The 21495-nt window shown below is 36.4% G+C and overlaps 1 protein-coding gene across 1 annotated transcript in view; it reads right to left on the bottom strand.

The window, feature by feature from the left end:
• Positions 1-7853: 7853 nt before the first annotated feature.
• The window catches only part of Mios (missing oocyte, meiosis regulator, homolog (Drosophila)), a gene marked incomplete at its 5' end in the record, with an annotated part of 34493 nt that continues 20851 nt past the window's right edge, over positions 7854-21495 (bottom strand). Inside the window, 4 exon segments of the mRNA XM_013516065.1 lie at positions 7854-8325; positions 9098-9227; positions 15660-15864; positions 17361-17513. Coding sequence (XP_013371519.1) covers positions 8229-8325; positions 9098-9227; positions 15660-15864; positions 17361-17513 — 585 coding nt within the window. The 3' untranslated portion in view covers positions 7854-8228.

The raw sequence follows: 21495 nt of genomic DNA, 5'->3' as shown, positions 1-21495 counted from the left end.
CAAACCAAACCCATCCCAACCCAACCCAATCAAACCAAACCCAAATCCAACCCAACCCAACCCAACTCAACCCAAACCCAAACCCAACCAAATCAAACGAAACCAAACAAAAACACCTCACCAGGCATGAGAAGTATTTAGAAGGGACTGTGCTATTTTTAATGCCACAACTTAATTACTTAAGTGCTAATCAATTGTCCTCTAGTGGCAGAATCAATTCCGGTAACAATGCTGATGGCAGCAATATGATCAACTAAAGCCTCCAGCACTTGGTATGAAGGCGGTGAAAATGACAGACAGTTCATTAATCATTTATCCCAGAGACAAATGTCTTCTGGTGCTGATGGGGCTGGAGGTGCACACTGCCAAAATGAGAAATGTCAATTGTCAGGGCTCATGCATAATAACTGTGGAGCTATTTTTAAGCTACTTTGAAGATTAAAGTTATGCCCTTCTTCTCTACAGTTCTGTCACATACGCTTGGCAGTTTTGTTCTATGAGAATTCACTTTCACTCTGCTTGAGAAACTATACACAGCTTAAAGTCCAGCATAAGATATTTGAAAAGCTATTTAGAAATCTCAGAGCTCCACATACTGTGTTCGGAGTGTACGGAATGAAAAAAGTAGTAACAAGAGGCAAACTAGGAGAGAGATTAAATAATTTTTTTTAGTTATTTTTTTCCTCACAGAATAGGTTTCATTCACAAGGACACCTTTTTAATTTTTTAGCTCACAGAAAATCTCCTGTGAAAATAACAGAAGGTAGTACACTTTAAAATTTTTTTAAAAATTTATTGCTCATCAAATTAGGTGAACAGTTTCCAAGAATAGCTGTCGCCAACGACCTTCACAAGCTGTCTCTCCCACCCCACTAGCTCAGTCACCTCCATTTTGCGTCTGATTCTTCCAGTGCGAAACAACGGTTCCTGACTTGAGGTGCATTCTCTTTTGGAAGCCAAGAGTATCTTAGTATGTGTTGAATTACGATTTAAAACAATTGACGTACCTCAGAAAGCTATCATAAAAAACTCTAACTTGCCACAACTGACCCCACATACAGTTATTTTTTCTACATTCCATTTTTGAAGAACAGAAGGAAAGATCGGAAGATTGAAGAGAATAAAACCTAGTATTTCTGCAAGAGATACTTCTCTTACATTTAACAAGTTGCTGAATATTTATACTCCATCAATTATACATTTTCATCTATTTTGAAAACATTTATGTACCATACAGATACACACTCACAGTTGTACAGATATTAAGTATACCTGCTTAATGATGAAGTGGATCTCCAAGTAGATGAGGAAATGAACGTTTTTGACATAATTAGTACAGTAGCACAGGAACGTTATACCAAATTTCTACTGTGAAATAATCAGTTGTGTGATTCTTAAAAAGACAGCTTTCTCACATTTGACGGTGGCAGCTTATTTAACTATTTTCAACAAATATAAGGCTGCATTATGATGTGACACTGGATAAATGTGAACGCAGATATTTGCTACTTCAAATTACAGCTTTTTGGGGCTGGGGATTTGGCTCAGCGGCAAAGCACCTGCCTGGAAAGCACAAGGTTGTGAGTTCAATTCCTGGTACCAGAAGAAAAACAAACAAAAAAAGCAAACTACAGCTTTTCTTATGTGTGTATATGCAAGTGTAAGCATGTGTAGAATGTTTGTACATGTGGAGCTGATGTTAGGATACAAAATAACTTTCATGAATTCTTTATATAAATGTTTGTTTACATAAATGCCCTTCAAATGCTCTTCCAGACTACTCTGCATTGTGATTTTACATTTTAAAAGCTCAACTAATTAGATTCTTGCATCTGAATATCCAGATACAAGGATGCTTCTCATATGAAAACACTTTTCATATGAAAAGATATGCTTCTCATAAACTGAATGATGAAAGACCGTGTGCACTGAATTACTCTTGCTGCTAATTCTGGCATTACATAAATTAGCCTTTAATTTTAAATTAACTTTTCAACCAAGCATTTTCAAATATTATACTATTTGTAATATACCCGTAAAAATACATTTTTGGAAAATGTTATGGACAATATTTATTTCCTTAAATTGTTACAAAATAATTCTTAAGTTCAAAATTAAAAAATTTAAAGAAACTGACATTTTTATCTTGCAGAGAGACAAATGCTAAAATGTCCATTTTATACCAATGATACTGCAACTATAAATATTAATCTGAATGGAATCACATCTGCTGTAGGCTGTGCTCATGTATCCATCTTTCAGCAGATGTGCAGCTCTGCCAAGGCACACACAGTACCAGCAGGCATCATAACCTTTAACCGTGTCTGGCACACTTAAGCACAAAAATACCTGCTGGTTTGCTTGGAAAATAGGTATGCAAATATGTTCAGAATTCACCCTTAAACACAAATAACATTATTAGAAATGAATTGAGTGAAATGTACTCTAGATCAGGCAATGATCAAATAAATTCTATATAAAGAGGTTAAGTTTCCTGCCTACTCCCAGAACCAAAGCAAAAATCAGAAAACCTAGGAGAGAAAAGATTGAAATAAAGTTATTGGTTACGTACCACTTTTTTCATGCAACTTTGATTTTATGTATCCACTTTTCAATGTACTAAATGTATAATAAAATGCACTATTTCCAAATATAATGAAAGCAGTGATTGATTAAACGAGGCCTGCATTTTTTTCTTATGTATTACTACTGTACAGTATAAAACCTAGAAAAAATGCTTTCTAAAAATTAGTTCTCAGTGCGAAATTTCATGATACTCTACAGCATGCTTCTTTAATTCACAGAATAAATTTCAGTATTTGGTTGTTTCACGATGATAATAACAAGATACCAGATCATGGATAACTTTTATAAAAGGCAGTAATGTGTGAAATGCATATAATTTATACATCCATCATTAAAAAAAATTGAAGACACAGAGACCAAGCAGGAAAATGTTAACTCAAAATCTCACACTGGACAGTTAGTTTTTGTATTCTTCAAGTTCCCCATGCAAATATATTTATAAGCTATACATATTACCTTACAACTTGCCTTTCCCCTTTCCATATTTATATATCAGAAATCTTTCTTGTCATTAAGTACCCTATCCTATTTCAGCAGTGGATTGGTATTTGTTTGTGCTTGCTATAATTTACCCTATTATTGCACATTTAGGTGTACACACTTTTACTACCCATGATACTTAAGAAGCACATCAACACAAACACCATTTGTGCATCGATCCAGGAAATCCCTCAGAAAAACTTTCCAGCACATTTTGTCAAAGGGTAAGAACCTTCTGAAGGCTGTTGATACATACTGCACACCTGTTCTGAATACTTATTATGGCTTAAACCTAAATGTCCTCCCAAAGTGAAAGGTGTCTGTACTATGGGGCACCGTAATCAAAGGATTCGCTCAGTGACGAGTTCAGAAGCTCATGTTATTGCTAGCCTGGTTGGAGGTGGGTCACTGAGGGCGTCACCTGGAAGAGTGCACTCTTGTCCCAGGCTCTTTCTTTTTTCTCTTTTCTGGCTGCTGAGATGAGCAGCCTTCCTCCACATGCCCTTACACCACGTGTTTCTGTCTTGGAATCAGCCAACTTTGAATTCAATCTACACAAAACGTGATCCAAATAAACCTCTCCTCTTTTCAGCTGTGGGCATTAGGTATTTGATCCCAGGCATGGAAAGTGACTAACACATTAACTTAAACCCTCACAAACTTTTATCTCAGGATGTTCCCTCCCCATATCAATGAAAATGCCTATTAGTGTGTTAATCTATGTAGACAAACAGTATCTCACTGTCTATGCATGGGAGGGACCCAATAAGTTCAGGGCCTCCCTTGCAAAGTGCGTTTTCTATCATTAAGCCATATCCCCAGCCCTCTACTGTCTCTGAGTAAGCATGTTACTGATTTGACACTTGTATTTGTCAGCTGTTTGAATTTATTTTGCCTAGGACACATGACCTGATGACCTCACACCTAAACTGCCTTATATATATATATAATGGAACAGTCCTACCATACCTGTCTCACAGAATATGTGATAATGTGAGCTATGAGGATATAGGGTTATATGACAATAATATGTATGACACCTGGTATGTAATAGGCATAATAGTAACTATTCTCCGTGATACACTGTTGGCTTTGACATTAATTTTACTTGTGGCTGTATCACATACAATTCATAAGTAAAACCAGTTGTTTTGGCAATCTATGTTTTTTGCTTTTTGCAGTGTTAAGGATGGAACCCAGGGCTTCAGGCATGATAGGCAAGCACTCTACCACACAACTACACCCTTAGCCTTCAAAGTGTGTTAATTTCAATTTGGGTTAAGTTAGCTTTAAGGGCATCTTTGCAAGTTTTTTTCTTGGAAAGTAGTATTTTATAAAAATTAAAAGTACTGCCTGCATAATCAGCCAAGTAATTACAAAATGTTCAAGCAGGAGGGAAAACAGGCAGATAATACAATGGAAAAAGAACAGTGGATAGAGCTGCTGTCCAGCTAGCCCTGTCTCTGGCATTGCTATGTGGATCACAAGACTCGATATACAGATGTTAAACACGACAGTATTTCTCCCTCTCTCTGATGCTTCTGAGCAGATGCTAGAAATGATGAATGACTAATCAGTGCCCACATGGTTTAATTATGGCTATTGCTAAGCAGAACAAATCTCAGTGTACCATCCCAGCGTTTTAACTTTAATGAGCAAACATCAAGTTTAATAGAATGGCAGAAAAAGAAGAACTACAAGAAATAATCCTGGAGATCTTTCTTGTGTAAAGATCGGGAGAAAAACCTAAGTTCAGGAAGTTAAATTTAAATAGTTAAATGAATACCTGAACACAGATATGAACATTTCAAATTTGCAAGAGTCATTAGTTACTGTCCAGATCCACCGTAACTTTTTCACCTTTGGTTTCAATCATATACTACGCTTAACACCCACCTGGCCACGTGGTGGTTTCTGCATATACTGTAGTTAAATAGTAATGTCTCAATTTTATCTGGTTTATGGAATTTTTCTGTTGAGACGGGATTTAGCTACTTTTGTTTATTATACTCAAGAATATTACTGTGGGAAAACCTTCATTCCTGAAACACAGGTAGACTCTTCATTCAAGTGATATCACATTCACTTAAAAAGTACTGACATATGAAGCCAGGAGCTTTAGCTTATGTCTGTAATCCTAGCTATTCAGGAGGCTGAAGCATGAGGAACACAGGTTCCCGCCAACCTGGGCAACTTAGGGAGAGCCTGTCTCAAAAAATAAGGGCACTCCTTGGTTTGAGTCCCAGTACTGCACTAAAAAAATGAAAACAACAAAAACAAAGGCAACAAAAGTACTGACACATGAATAACAACTAAGGTAACAAGGATTGCTGATTACTGCAACTTACAGAGCACTTAATATTTATTCCATACTTAATACTCCCAACCAGGAGGGGAAGGGAAAAAAGCAGCAGCAAGATATATCATGTACAGGTACAAATTCCCTATGATGAATGTTATCATTACGTATATCTAAAATGTACTAATAAAGAAAATACTCCCAATCACTTTGAGGTAGGTATTTCTGTACCTTTAACATATAGAAAAGTTGAAGTTCTTGGTTTCTTTTTTTTGGTACCGGGAATTGAACTCAGGACCTTCTGTTTGCCAGGCAGGAGCTTGCACCGCTGAGCTACATCCCCAGCCTGAGAAGTTGAAGTTCTTAAAGGCTATTTATACAAGTTACTGGGGCTAGGACTATAATTTGATTTTCAAACCTATATTCTTACAATTTGCAGAATACTCAGTGAAATTCAATTTAGTCATCCAATTAGATGCAAATTATATTATTATATATATTCTATTAAATATATGTTTAAAATGTACCTTTTAAAGAACAATAGACAGTTAGTTGCCTTATACATATATAATGGAACAATCCTACCATACCTCACAGAATATATTATTGATAATGTGAGTTATGAGGCTACAGGGTTATATGACAATAATATGTATGACACCTGGTATGTAAACTGAAAAACAGAACCTAAAAGAAATGTTACTTCTAATTAAGTGTGAAATCTGCTGCCAAAATAAATACTCACATTACTTTACGTGGATCATCGGTAGAGGAGTCATAGGTAATTTCTTGATATGTTAACTTTGACTTTTCCTCAATATTTTAAGATAACAGAAACACTTATTAAACACTTCTGTTGAACACATTTAAGTGAAATATCTTGTTGGGCTTAAAAATTTGTGACTCAGTAATAAAACCACAAATATTTGTGACTCAGTAATAAAAACGGGAAAATAATTCTAAGTGCAAAACAGACATTCTATAAACTGTACGTTTGAACTTCAAAGAAAATATGAGAAAGTTGGCACATTGTAAAAAATCAGTGCTGAAAATGTTACTCTATACATTATGATTACAAACAGACATAATTATACAATATACTTTATATTCTTGTTATACTATATTTCCAAAAATTATAAATACTTGTCTTGCATCATTATATACTGTACTTCAGTGAAGAAAAAAATGAAAATATGCAGTTTCATTTAGCTAGCTTCTAATATTTAAAACAGTAAAACTGAAAGAACACTCCAACTAAAGCAATATGAAAGTATACATTTTAATGAAATAAAATCAGTGATATTTACTCAAGACTGTAAAAATCCCCCTAATTGCAATCTTGCTAAAATTTTTCAAACTATCCTTAGTTCTTTGATTTTAAAGGAAAACGCTCACTGAGCTGAGACATTCAGAACATGAACTACTTTCAGTATTTTCTTAGAAAAGGATCTTTTTTACCTGATCTCAACAGATTTAATCTACTTTTCTTCAATACAGTATTTAGGCCACATCTCAATTAATATAATAGATCTTACTTTGTAACAGGTAAAATTTGCTCTTAAATTCTTCAGCTTAAGATATGTCTCCAAAAATGTATAAAATAAATATTAGGCTTCCTACAAAGTTCAGTTCACTCCTGTGCATATGACAGAAGTATCATACAAATCTTGGTATTTCTCCTGCAACTATCTAGTTACAAGAAACAGAAAAACTTAATTTTAGAGTAAAGTCCTTCAACTGGCCCAATACACTTATCTTTAGCAAAATTGTACCTTAAATTTCCAAAGTGACCCTCTTTTTCCTGACACCTCTAGAGAAAACAGGATATTCCAGGACAGGAGGGAATCTGACAGTAGGACACACTACGCAGATTGTACAAAATGATTTGTCAAACATGATCTTGCATAGATTTTCTGTTCAGTTAAAATGTTCCTAAGTGGTGAGGATGATACATTAATATGGAGAGAAATTTTTCAAGACAAATCAGTATATTGCAAATTAAAGGCATGAAAATGAAAACTTCATAGTAAGTTCTCCTGAAATACTGCATACTTCACTCTTTTGAAGTTATAGCTGGGCATCGTGGTGCACGCCTGTAATCCTGGCACTTGAGAGGCTGAGGCAGGAGGATCACTGCAGGTTCAAGACCAGCCTGGGCTACAAAGTGAGTTCAAGGCCAGCCTGAACTGCATTGTGAGACCCTGTCTCAAAAAAAAAAAAAAAAAAAAAAAAAGTTGTAAAAGACCTTCTTAATTTGGGGTTTTGAGGAAGACAGTCATAGCCTACTCCAAGAATTTCTTATAGTTAAATGAAACTATAAGGGAAGAGTGTCCTTCAAATGTGTATTATCAAACACATAGGGACAAATTTTATTTCTCCAGTGTGGGTTATGAGAATTCTAAAAGTAAATATCCATAATTTTATCTGAAAGGACTCTAAGTATGGTTAAGCTTCAGCTATCATGTGAATTACTCAATTTGTCATTTTATTTTAAAAGTATAAGATTTTATTGAAAGATACCCAATTTTGGCTTTGAAGATATAGGTTCAAGGTTGCTTCTTTGTTATTCCAGAAACTGTTTATAGTGTTTGCAATTTCAACAGTACCCTACAAGTTCTTGCAACGTGAAGATTTTCAAACTACTGAACAAAACCTGTGTTCACACTCTGATGTTCACTTCAGCATTTGTCTCTGTGAAGCACATCAAACTCACTCAAACATCCAACTGCTGATCTGATAGAACGATTTATTTTCCCATTATAGCAAAGTCACGAGTGACTTGTTCTGAGGTATGTTTTTCAGCTATGAAGGACATCTATTAGAAAGCTCCACACTTGAAGGTTTCTCTTTAGGTGATCACATTTTACGGCTGAACAGTCTCTGCAGGTACCAAGTTCCCCGTTGTATCCAACTGCATACATTTACACGTGCATGCAGATACAGGACACTCCACGTGGTCCCTAAAAGAATAGATCAAAGAACAGTTAAAAAATGCAAACTACAGTACATGAATACATTTATGTATACCGATCAATAATGCAAGTTTTCAAAATGCTATTTAAAACATAAAGGAAAAAAGCTTCAAAAGTATCTAGCTGAACTCGGGATAGAAAATTACTGAAAAATGAATAGCTCTGCTTTCTACACATGCAATGAGATATCCCATTTATAGTTATAAAGGTAACAGGGATATGCTCCCAGTTGAAATTAAGGCCAATGAGACAAATTGAGCGCTACAGTTAGGAGATATGCACAAGGCAAGTGGTACTGTCCAAAGTAAAAGCCGAAGGTCTCAAAGAGCCTCCACTGCACGAGGTGCCTTCCTAAAACGTATCAACTTTACTTCAAAAAGGATCAATGTAATTTGTATGTACTCTATCATTTCACTGGATACAAAAATATCCATAATTCAGTTACATGATGAACTAGAGGATATATAGTCAGCAAAACTGTAAATACTGCCTCCCCTCAAATAAAATTACATAATACTACTCACTTAACACATACAAAATACATCTACTAATAGAACTACTATCTCATAAATTCAGATTGCATAGGATATCTAGGGCTAGAAATGTTGATACTACTTTTGCTAGCTCAAGTGATGGTAAAAAACGAATTCATCCTTTTGCTACATAGTAATAGGATAAAACAGTAACATGAACTATTTAGAGGGCAATCTGCCTATGTCCTGTAACTCCAAGCTTATTAAAGAAAGAACGTACTGATTACCTGAACCAACTAAGCATATGTCCCGCATGGCCACCATGCCTGCAATTGTGACACCATGTAAACCAGTTGTTAAACTGAGCTAATTTTTTGTCTTTGCTCAAATCAACTTTTTCATCTGATTTGGATCCTCCTATGGAAAAGGAAAATTATATTCATTTACTATATCACAATACTTTAAATTTCTTAAAAAGTATACTTAACACACTGTTCAAAATACAAATTTTATATCATGTTGAAACACTGATTTTGATGCTAGGGTCTACTGTTTTACCCAACACTGAAAAGAGGTATTGTTATTTATACAAACCCTTTCAAAAAAGACAAAAAAAAGAAATTTCCCATTATATTTCACAAGGTTGGCACAACCCTGCTAACAAAACTAGACAAAAATAACACGAAAAAGGAACAGTATAGACGCATGTCCCTCCTGAACAGACATAAAAATCCTAAGTAAAATATGACCAAATAAAATGTTACAGCATCATAATCCTATGATTTAGCAATTCTTCTTCATAAATACACTAGAGAGATTATTACATATTCAAAATAAGACATGGACCTTAATAAATGTTCTTTAACAAACTGTGCTGGGAAAACTGGTTATCCATATGTAGAAGATTGAATCAGAGCCTTATTTCTTAGAATGTACTAAACTAAAATCAAAAGCTAAATGTTAAAACAGAAGCAATCTGCTGCAAGATAAAATAGATAAAAGTCTTGAGGCAGAGGCAAGAACTTTCTGAGCAGCACAAGAAATGTCACTAAGTAAGAATTCACAAATGGGGTCATATCAAATTAAAAAGTTTGTGGACAGCAATAAACAACCACTAGAGCAAAGAGACAACAGACAGAATGGGAAAATTTTGCTAGCCATTTCTTGGACAGAGGACTACTACCTAGAATATATAAAGAACTCAAAAAAATAGACCCCCACCCAAATAAAAGACCTAATTAAAAAATGGACAACTGAAATGAACAGACACTTGTCAGAAGAAGTCATCCATAAGGCCAATAAATATATGAAAAAACATCCAACATCTCTGGCCATTAGAGAAATACAAATTAAAACAACACTGAGGTTCCACCTTACCCCATAAAGAATGGCTTTCATCAAGTAATTAAATAATAACAAATGCTGGCAAAGACACAGGAAAAAAAGGAAACTTTCTACATTGTTGGTGGGAATGTAAGCTAGTACAATCACTGTCAAAATCAGTACCAACTCCCCTCAAAGAATGTGTAATCATTATGCACTGCAAACATGTATTAGTAACCAAAAATTAACACTGAAAAAAGTAAATTTTAAAAAAAGTAAATTTTAAAAAATTTTAAAAAAAGAACTTCAGCAGCATTATTCCTAATGGTAAAAATCTGGAAATAACCGAAGTGTTCATTAATAGCAAAGTGTGAAAACTGAACAGAACGCTTGCTAGTAGTAAAAAATAAATTCCAGCTAAATTCATCTGCATAGCTGAAATTTAAAAAAAAACAAACCCCAAAGTCTAATACTGGGCAAAAAGGACAAGTCAAGGAAAAAATTCTGTATGTTCTTTATATAAAATTCAAAACAGGAGCAAAAAAGTAAACATATGATAGAACTATACATACAAGGCAGAAACTAATTAACATACAATTTAGGATGGTGGCGACCTTCGGAGTGGAAGCAAATAGGGTCCCTAGGCAGGAAGAAATGACGGAAATACCATATAGACACCGAGTTATGCAAGGTGTGTTTGACTTATCATAGTATATAATACCCATCCTGTTACTTATATTATAGTTCACCAAAATTTAAACAAATGTGTATTATTACATATGCCTGTTCAACTCTGTATCTTTATGTACCTTTTTGTATTCAGAAAATGGCCATTCTAGTCATGGTATGTCATTTACTGCTCTAAAACCAAAAAATCTAATTAAAACATTTAAGACCTTACAGTTAGAGACAAAAATGGAAAAATAAGTAAAACTATTAGGCCTACTCAGGCAATTGTTTGATATGTAGACAATTATAATCAAAACTTTGGTTAGGCTATTACTGTCATACTTTAATGATGGCAAAAAAGGTCTTACAGTCAGAGACAGTTTTTAAACCTATTCATGTTTTTGCTTGTGACATGAAAGTGGAAGAATATATAAGTAGTATTTATTTATTTATTTAGCAGTAGGGGATTGAACACAAGGCCTTTGCAGTGGGCTACATTCTCAGCCGTTTTTTAAATTTTTTATTTTGAGACAGGGTCTTGCTAAACTGCTTGGGTTAGACTCAAACTTGCAATCCTGACTCAGTTGCTCAGAGTACTGGGATTACAGGATGCCGCCACACCTAGTTTAGTTTTGGAGAAGGCATAAATACAGTGAAACTGTTTCTATGATACTAACAATCCTTCCTTTGTTTTTTTGAGACAGGGTCTCACCTAGGCAGTCCAGGCTGGGCTCGAACTTGGGATTAATCCTATTGCCTGAGTCATTTTAAGATACACAGAAATCAGACTGAGTTCAGAACAAATTAATCTTTATCTTTCTTTGATGAAACGAACTATTAAGGGCTACTTTATTGCAAAGGGAAAAGGGTTACTGTTAAGATCAAGTGACTTTAAATTTCAAAGGGCAGTGAATTAGAAAGTAAGTGCTACAGAGTAATTGCGGGAAATGAGTTGACTTATGTACTCTCAACAGAAGAATAAGAAGGAAACCAGTGTATAATGTAACTTTTAACAAATATGTCACTAGAAAAGGGTGTCCAACCTCACTGCCTGCAATGAGTGAAAAGGAATTATGTTGGTGCACATCTAAGATATATAATATAAAGTATAGAAGCAATAAAACTTCCTTTTATATATATATATATATATGTATTTATTTTTATTATTACTTTTTTTGGTCTTTTTGAGACAGGGTCTCACTATGCAGTTCAGGCTGGCCTTGAACTCGCAATGATCATCCTGCCTCAGCCTCCCAAATTCTGGGATTACAGGCGAGCACAACCACGCCCGGCTTAAAAAATATTTTTATTACATATGCGTAGGTAGGTTGAAATACGACTACTGGTCTTTAGTTTTACTCGCTGAGCTGCACAAGTGCATGGAACGTCCTGGGATTCCACTGACTGGCTGCGTGTGGGTACCGGAAGTGGCGTCAGCACTGCGTTGCGCGCTTCCCTAAACAGCATTCCACTGTCGCCCACGCAGCTCACGCCGGAGCACGTGCCAACTGAGGCATGAAAATGCTGCTAAAAAAAAGTCACGTAATAATGTTAAAAGTTTATAACCTTGTGGGGTCATGGCACTAGACATCCAGGGCCACGTGTGGCCCGAGAGTTAGATGAACATGCCTGATGTAGAACTTACGCTCTGTAACAACAGAAATTTTTTTTTTTAAATCTGTTTGGTTCACCATATTTCTAGCACTAAAAAGGATACTAATACATATTTTGTTAAATAATGCTTGCAATTTGTAATCTCTATAGTGCTATTAGAATTGTTCAAATAGAATTCTAACCTTCACTACGCAATTGAGTATAAAATATGCAAATCTCAGTTAACTAAGTTTATGGAAATCTTAATTATTTGGATCATGAAACACGATTGGTGTATGCAATTGTTTTTTTTTTTTTTTGTCTTTTTGAGACAGAGTCTCTCTATGCAGTTCAGGCTGGCCTTGAGCTCACTTTGTAGCCCAGGCTGGTCTCGAACTCACAACGATCCTCCTGCCTCAGCCTCCCGAGTGCTGGGATTACAGGCGTGCGCCACCACGCCCGGTGCAATTGTTTTTTTTTAAAGAGACTGGGTCTTGCTACGCAGTTCAGGCTGGCCTCCACCTCACCGTGTAGTTCAGGTTGGCCTCGAACTCACAGCGATTCCCTAGCCTCAGAGTCTGGACTGCTGAGATTACAGATGTGCACCACCCCGCCCGGCAGAATTGTGGCAAAGCATCAGACATATTTGTATGTTTGTATACCTGAACCTTTAGGCTATCATAAGTCACTATTTGATTTCTATTAGGTCTTGTTTTATTTTAAAACTATGATTGTTCTGATGAAAGTAATATGCTTATTCTAACTTACATAGCTCAGAAATATCTTTATAAAGATCATATTCAAATTCCCTGTAATATTCCGACATTATTTCCTACTGCTTCACTTCTGAGATTCTCACCTCATCAGGCACCACTTCCCGTGCACACCCTGTACTTACACCTACCCATCTCTGTCCTAATGCACATCATCAGTCTCACTCCACACCTGGCAAAGCTTTCCTGAACTTCTCACATGTTTAAATCTACCAACTGTTAATGCAGTCACTGAAATGGAAACTTCCTTCCGAAGCTTTCTAGGTATCTTTTAAATAGAAGTGATGTTTCTTTCTCAAAATTCCTCACATTTTCCTTATATAATTTTCCTTATTCATACTGGGGACTAGGCAGGCTTCAAAATTCAGAATGCTTTGTGATTTTAGAAGAGTAATAAAGAACACATATATATTGCATGATAGCTGTAGGGAAGCCTGAGGTCGAAAACTGTAACCAAATACATTGGTGTTTTTGCAGCGAAACTTACAAATATTCATAAAGAAAGGAGAGACAGAGATCTTACTACTTGTCAATTCTAAATCTAAACAGGTTGTAACCAGATCTTTCTAAACATTCTGGAATGACATATAAGGCATTATGGACCAGTACTTGTTTCCTAGAACACATGACTTATTTTATATTAGTTATTATGTTTATATTAGTTATTATTGTATGCCGTAAGTTCCATGAGGCTGATTCCCCTAAACATGTAAGTCTTATCTCCTGTGAGAAATTATTTATGACGCAAATCTAGAAATTCTGAAACGAATATGCAAAAAATGTTAAGATCTGATAACCCTGAATGTTCAATATTTATCATATAACAGTTTCTGCAACACAGTATAAAATATGGTACGATTTAATTTTCAAGTTCTAGAAAGTTACTGTTATTTTATTTTGAAAAACAGAAAGTACAAAAAACTAGTATCTAAAAAACAAGAATAGCATTCAAGTGTCATTAGAAGGCAAATAATCCTATAACTTCCTGAGACCTCTTGTTCAGAAGATGTACTAAATTTAACTATTTCTATATATCTCAGTTCACACATATATAACTTTTTTATGCTATATTTTACCTTCTTGTTCTGTCATAGCAGATGATATTTCCAGTTGTTATTTTTTTATTTATTACAGGATCACGGCCATATAGAAAAATTGATCAGCATGCAACATGTAAAAATTCTTAATGAAAACTTAAAACTAAAATGCACATCTGAAAGCATCACATATCACCTTCATTTGTTAAAAAACACATCTACACTGAAAAATAATGACTCAGCAGATGATAACTAGCAAGTCTTTCACATATATTAATATAAAAATAAAGATTACTTACATGAAAAAGCTACAGAACCAGGAACTATCAGAACCAGAAAGAAACTCTGGTCTAAAACTTTGAAGAGGGCTAAAGTAAATGAAGGCCACAGGGTGAACATCATGGAACTAGAGCTAAAATAAACACCCTGACGCTATACTCAGTTCTTTATTTATTTCATCCGTTTGCCAACTATCCAAAATGTTTTTGATTACTTTTTTTGCCATAGTATTTTTAAGACCACAACCAAAATAAAAACAAAACAAAATAAAAATGGTCATTTGCAAATTATATAGCTGGAATACGTTATATTCAATTATCTACTATTCTCAAACAATGTTTCCATGTTTACTAGAAGTAGTAAAAGACAATCAGGGGTTGGGGATTTAGCTCAGGGGCACAGCGCCTGCCCGGCAAGCGCAAGGTTATGAGTTCAATCCCCAGTACTGAAAAAAAAAAAAATTGTAAAAGACAATCAATACTTCTGGCCATTAAAAAAACAAGAGGCTGAGGCAGGAGGATCACTCTGAGTTTGAGGCCAGCCTGGGCTACAAAGTGAGTTAAGACCAGCTTGACCTGCACAGTGAGACCCTTCTCAAAAAGACAGAAAAAAAAAAAGTATATATTTATAAGGTAGTAACAGCAGAAACAGCACCAAAATCTAGACTGGACTTGGCTTCCAGGTTAATACTTTCTCTATGTATCTCACAGATAGGTTTTGAAGAGAGTGCTATGAGACTATCCAAAGCTCCTTAGGAATACAAGGCATTTGGTACCAGATGCAGATATACCGATTTTAAAAATCAAATTTGAAAGAAGATTTTCTCAGGAATGTTTAGGTGCCACCTTTTTTTTTTTGGTACCGGGAATTGAACTCAGGACCTTGCGTTTGCCAGGCAGGCACTTATGCCACTGAGCTATATCCCCTGCTTCTCATGAATTTTTGAATTGGTCAGTATTTATAAAACCAGTATTACCTGAGGTATCATGGACATAGATTTTACTTTCAATGTATAGTTTTTATATATTAGACGGATCACAAAAGCTTTCAAGCCAGTAAAATGCCCTTTCTTAGAAATAATACAAACAGGTTAGTGTGTGTTTATTTCAATATTAACTCAATTATATACGAACAATCCAAGGTTAGAAAAAATACTCTGTAGAATTATGTCATACCAGGACAGCTAGAAACAGGCGTTCCCATATTAATGAGGCAAAGCGCACATCGAGGGAGGGGTTTTCGACAGCCAGGGCAACTTGTGACCTTAGACTTTGTTGGGGAACCACTCACACCATACTGACTAAAACCTCTGCCCTGGTGAGGCACAGAGGAACAGCTGTAGGAGATGGACTTGCCACAGAAATTACAACTCACAAACACCTGCAAAACACATGAGAAGAAAATCAACAGGTGCAAATCATAAAGGAATAATAAAGTTTGAAACCAAAAACTATTTTACAGTAACTCACTGCACAGTAACAGTAATTATCTGACACTGCCAAATGATGTACCTGCTAAGTTTGATTAGCTCTCATTTAAAATGGCCACGTAGTTACACTGTATTGTATAAAGATAACAATTTCTTTCTGCTATCTTTAGTTATATTCTTCCAAATACCATTGATATTGGTGGAAAATTAGGGATTTTATTTTATTTTATTTATTTATTTATTTATTTTGGTTTTTTTCCGGTACCGGGAATCAAACTCACGACCTTGCGCTTGCCAGGCAAGCGCTGTGCTGCTGACGTAAATCCCCAGTCCCCAAATTAGGAATTTTGGACCTTGACATTTGAGAATTAATGAAGACATTACAATTCACATAGGGCCATTAAAAATATCCTAATGACTTTTTAAAAAAGGTTCAGTGATGTAATCTTCTGAATAAAATTTCCTTATAAAGAAAACATTCTGCTCTTAAGGTGAAAAGGAGCTAAGGACTCTTAAAGACAAACTGTTAAAATTTCAGACTAGCAGCAATACATGCTATTCATTTGCTTTTATAGTAAATGCCTCAGCTCTTAGTAACTTCTTATATAGATTAGTAACATAAACAACATAACGCCATTTTACCCAATACTTTGGTTGCTTTAATATAAGCACATTACTTTCTCAATTTCCTAAAATATGAAAATAGCACCATCCAGTGACCAAACTGAGGATAACCTAATACTTAACGTCTGAACTAAGATAAAATGATCTTAGATCATGTGTCCTAGGAGAGTGCTGGTGAACCTATAGCAGTGTGCTGTAGCAGGCTGCCTGTATCACTGAAAGTTCTAAAAGGTTCACCATCACACTCTTAGAATATTGACCCCATGTTTTTTTTTTTTTTTTGGTACCGGGAATCGAACTCAGCACCTTGCGCTTGCCAGGCAGGCACTTGTGCCACTAAGCTATATCCCCAACTCAATCCAATGGTTTTTAAACTAGTATTGAAAGAAAATAATTTCCATGTCCAATTAGACATATAAACATAGACATATACCATTAAATTAAAAAAAAAAAAAATCCCCAAACCCTGTTGTACTGCCTACAAAGACTGCGGAAAAACATACACGGATGAGACTTCTACTATCACATTAATAGTTTAGATTCTGAAAGGGCTTCGCAGGTTGGAAAACTTCACACAACCCTAGGATTTGGGCTTTCCTAAGATGCTCTAGACCTCCGTGGTTTGTTCTTCGCTCAGATTAATGCTCGAGCCACCTAGTACGATTGTGAGGACTGGCAGAAGCAAAGAACAGGAAGATCAAGGACAGAGCAGCTGGAAATAGACATCAGTGGGAACTCACTAAAAGCAAAAGAATGGAGCTGAAAATAATTAATTAGACTGAACTCAAACGTTATTTGATTCTCTGTAAAACAATGTTCTTACCTGTGCTAAGGGCTTGGAACTAGGATCTAACTTACTCCTGTGAATATCAAATTCAGCTCGTTTGTGCCAAAACCGCCAAGCATCTAATAAATTTCTGTAATTCTCAATCCAGTACTGAACTCTTTCATCTTTCAGAACATCCAGAGGTGAGCCCTAAAAAGAGAATATAAAGTATTTCGGTGGTTTAAAATATTCTATTTAACCCAGTGGGTGCTGGGTAACATGGTCCCCCTTTTTGCCAAAAGCTGTTTTTCTAATGATACAGATAACCTATAGCCACTCCATTAATTTAACTCAAGCTGTCTTCTCCAATGATATAGATATATATCACAGATACCATACTGGCTAGGGAAGGGTATGTTGTCTTTTAGTTGAGTTTAAGGAGCTGGAAGCAAACAATTCCCTACCCTGGTTGAATGCAATAAACACTGATGTGAATATCCTTTGTCCCAACCATTATAAACTCTGGGTTCACAAACTTTTTATATTTTACCCAAATACACACCAAAACTGCTCAACCACATGTGAATGAACACCGGGCCTTATTCTTCATATCTAGCAATGCACTATGAACAGAAATGCTGTTTTTGAACATCAACTGTAAGCCGAATTTGTTTATTCTTTCTGTTATCTCCACTTAAAACATACATTTTTCTTGACTTAAAAAAAATAATTTAACTAAAAAGCAAGAAAACCAAACCAAACATTTTCTTATTTTTTTTGCCCACAGGGCAGAAATAAAAGTAGCAACTCTTTTTCTGAAATTTTCTCTGGAGTTCTCATTAAGAACTTTTTTCTTTTTCAACAGTACTGTCAATTGAACTGAGCTACATACGCAGTCCTTTCTAAATTTTTTTTAATTTTGAGACAGGCTCTTGCTAAGTGCCTAAGTTTCCTAGGCTGGGCTTGAACGTGTGACCCGTTCCTATCTCAGCAGCCGGAGTGCTGAGACTGCAGGCATGTGCCACCGTGTCTAGCAAGCAACTTCAACTTCTTGGTGGTATGAAGTTTCCGACACCTGTATTTTCCCTGGCAGCTGCGACAGTCCGCAGTTCATCCGTACTTGTTTTGAGCTTTTGCAGAAGTTTGGTTCTGTGGGGGAAATCAAGCCTAAAGCTTAAAATCCAAATCTACCCTGATTGGCAGAGTAAACAATTCAGAGACCAAGTCTGACCAAACCAGCAGTGCTGGGGCAGTAACTTGGGCTTCTCACAGATTCAAAGTAAAGGACAGCCAACCCTTATCAGCAAGTACCTGAACTTCCAAAAGTCATACTAAGTCACCCACGTTCTTCAGAAAAGGATCAACATGGCTAGATCTATCTAATGTCATGAATAAAATGCCCAATGTTCAATAAAGAAATACTAGACACATAACAGACAAATGTGCTTCAAAATAAAGGAAAAGGCAGACAACAGAATTAAAAATAAAATATCTGATATATTAAGAGTTAGCAAAGACCAACCCAGCAGGTTCAAAGAAATGTATTCTATGATGGACAAGCACAAGAGCTGAAGTTAAGAATTTGTTGGGAACCTGAACAGCAGATAAGAGATACAGAAGAATCCACATATAAATCAAGGGAAAGGATTCGACCTGAAGAACAAAGGCCAAAAGATGTGGACTTAGGCACTTACGCAGAGTATCACATGGTTTAATATCTACACCACGAGTCCAAAAAGAAGAGAACAAGATTAGAGCAGCAAAATACATTTAAAGAAATAATGACTGGAAATTTCCCAAATCTGACAGAAACACTAAGAAATACAAAAAGCAAAAACATGAAGACAAACGAATTACCAGAAGGATAAAGAAGAACTATAACCACGCACACAAGTAGCACACTGCTCATAAACAAAGGTCAAGAGAAAACCTTGAAAGAAGCCCAAGAAAAAAATGAACAGTCACCCACAGCAAAACAAGTAAGAGCAAAGAAGGGCAGGATGGAGAGAGAGAGAGAGAGAGAGACAGAGACAGAGACAGAGAGACAGAGACAGAGAGAAAGAGAGAGAGAGGGGAAGAGAGAGAGAGGGAGAGAGACCTGGAAGGATATATTCTTCTTTTTATTTTAAAGAGGGGAAGGGTATATTCTTATCTTTAGCTCCTCTTCATCTCCTTCCTGGCTACCATGGACTAAACATCCTTGCATCTGCCAGGCTCCTCTGCCATCTTGTTTCTGCCTGGGAGCTGGCCAATGACAGACTGAAACTGTCAGTCAAAAAACAAAACAAAAAACACCTCTCCTCCTTTCAGTAGTAGGTGTTTGATATTGTGTTCCAGAGATAAGAAAGTGTATGGATGCTGGAATCAGAGAATCAGGCTTGTTGATGTAACTGTATCTGACCATGTGGGTTAGAAGCCTTTGGAACTGGTTCTCTAGGCTGAGATGTCAGCTAGTGAAGCCTTAGAATGCTGAAAGCAGAGCTTGATAGAAGATTCTGGCTGGAGCTGAGAAGCCCAGAATGCTGATACGAATGAAGACTGCAAAGGCCAAGCTTAGGAGGTGTCAGTTGAGAACAGGATTCCCTGAAAGTTGGATTAGGGGTCAGATGTGTTACGCTCTGGTAGGACATCTGTCTGTATTTGCCATAGCTTGAGACTTTGCATGAGTCTTGAGAGTAAGAGTAATGGACTAATTAAACTGGTGGAGGAAATTTCAAAGCAGCCCAATGTTCATGCTGCAGCATGGATACTGCATGCTACAATTCCATCTACAGTGAGAATCAGGAACAGATGGTAGAACTCAACAACTGGAAAAGTTTGGAGTTTTGCAAGAAAGAAAGAATTTGCATAGTTGGGGCAAAGGAAAACATAGTTGCTGAAAAGATTAGAATTAAAACAAAGGCTAATGCTTTGCATTAGAACGATAGGAAAGATGGCCTAAAGGCATCTCAGGGATCACCAAGACCCTATCCTTCATAGACTCAAGGGTGCAAAATGGTAAAGCTTTCAATTGAAAAAGAGAGCCCCTGGGACTTCTATTCAAGAACAACTATTTAAGGAACTGGTCCCCCAGGATTTGTTTCACAGTATTCAGCCACCCTGACACTCAGAGCTGCTGTAGCTATGATCAAAGGGCCCAGCTCCTGCTTGAACTGATGGCAGACCTTGATGTCATCCATCTGGTGCTGGTTTTACAGGCATGCAGAATGCAGGAGCCATGGGCTCATGGAGGCTTAGATTTCATTTTATTTATTTATTCATTCATTCATTCATTCATCTATTTATTTATTTGAGACGGGGTCTCACTACACGTTTCAGGTTGGCCTTGAGCTCACTTTGTAGCTCAGGCTGACCTCAAACTCACAGTGATCCTCCTGCCTTAGCCTCCCAAGTGCTAGGGAGGCTTAGATTTCAGAAGACGACTTGGGAAGCTTGGCAGTGTTCCTCTTTGAGGACAGGATGTGAAGCTGTATGAATGAAGCCAAAAGCACTATGGAGACCCTAAGAAGCTGGAGATGCCAAGAACATGCCATCTGCTGAGGAAAGCCACTGGCAATGAATATGACCACCACAAAAAAGAAGCCACGTAAACTGCAACCAGCAATGCTGTGGAGTCAGTGCTACCTAAGCCCTTTGAAATTTACACCTTTGGAATTCACAGTTTGATCCAGGTACTGGACATGGAGCTGCAAGATTTAATGTTTGCCCTGCTGGGTTTTGGTCTTGCTTTGGTCCCATTCCTTTCTACATACCTATTTTTCTCTTCTGGAATGGGAATGTTCACCCTGTAATATGGTATGTCAGAAGTACAGTCTGTGATTAACTTGGTCTATGAGTATTCTGCAAGACAAGCAAAAATTTCTAAGGACTTCTTTTTTTGGCTTTTTGAGACAGGGTCTCTCTATGCAGTTCAGGCTGGCCTTGAGCTCACTTTGGAGCCAGGCTGGTCTTGAACTTGCAACAATCCTCCTGCCTCAGCTTCCCAAGTGCTGGGATTACAGACATGCACTACTGTGCCCAGCTCTAAGGACTTTTAACTTGATAAATGAGCAGTGTCTTGCAATACAAGCAGTATGTCATGCTGAAACTCACAGGACACACTGGTTTTTTTTGTTTGTTTATTTCTCTCTTGGTTTTTTTTTTTTTGTCATTTTTTGACACAGGGTCTTTTTTTTTTTTTTTTTTTTTTTTT

This window comes from Chinchilla lanigera, unplaced genomic scaffold, assembly GCF_000276665.1.
Source record: "Chinchilla lanigera isolate Chin_1 unplaced genomic scaffold, ChiLan1.0 scaffold00031, whole genome shotgun sequence".
In the NCBI taxonomy this organism is placed as follows: Eukaryota; Metazoa; Chordata; class Mammalia; order Rodentia; family Chinchillidae; genus Chinchilla; species Chinchilla lanigera.
The sequence above is the reverse complement of the archived record's forward strand: the minus strand, read 5'-3'. Positions and strand labels throughout refer to the sequence as shown.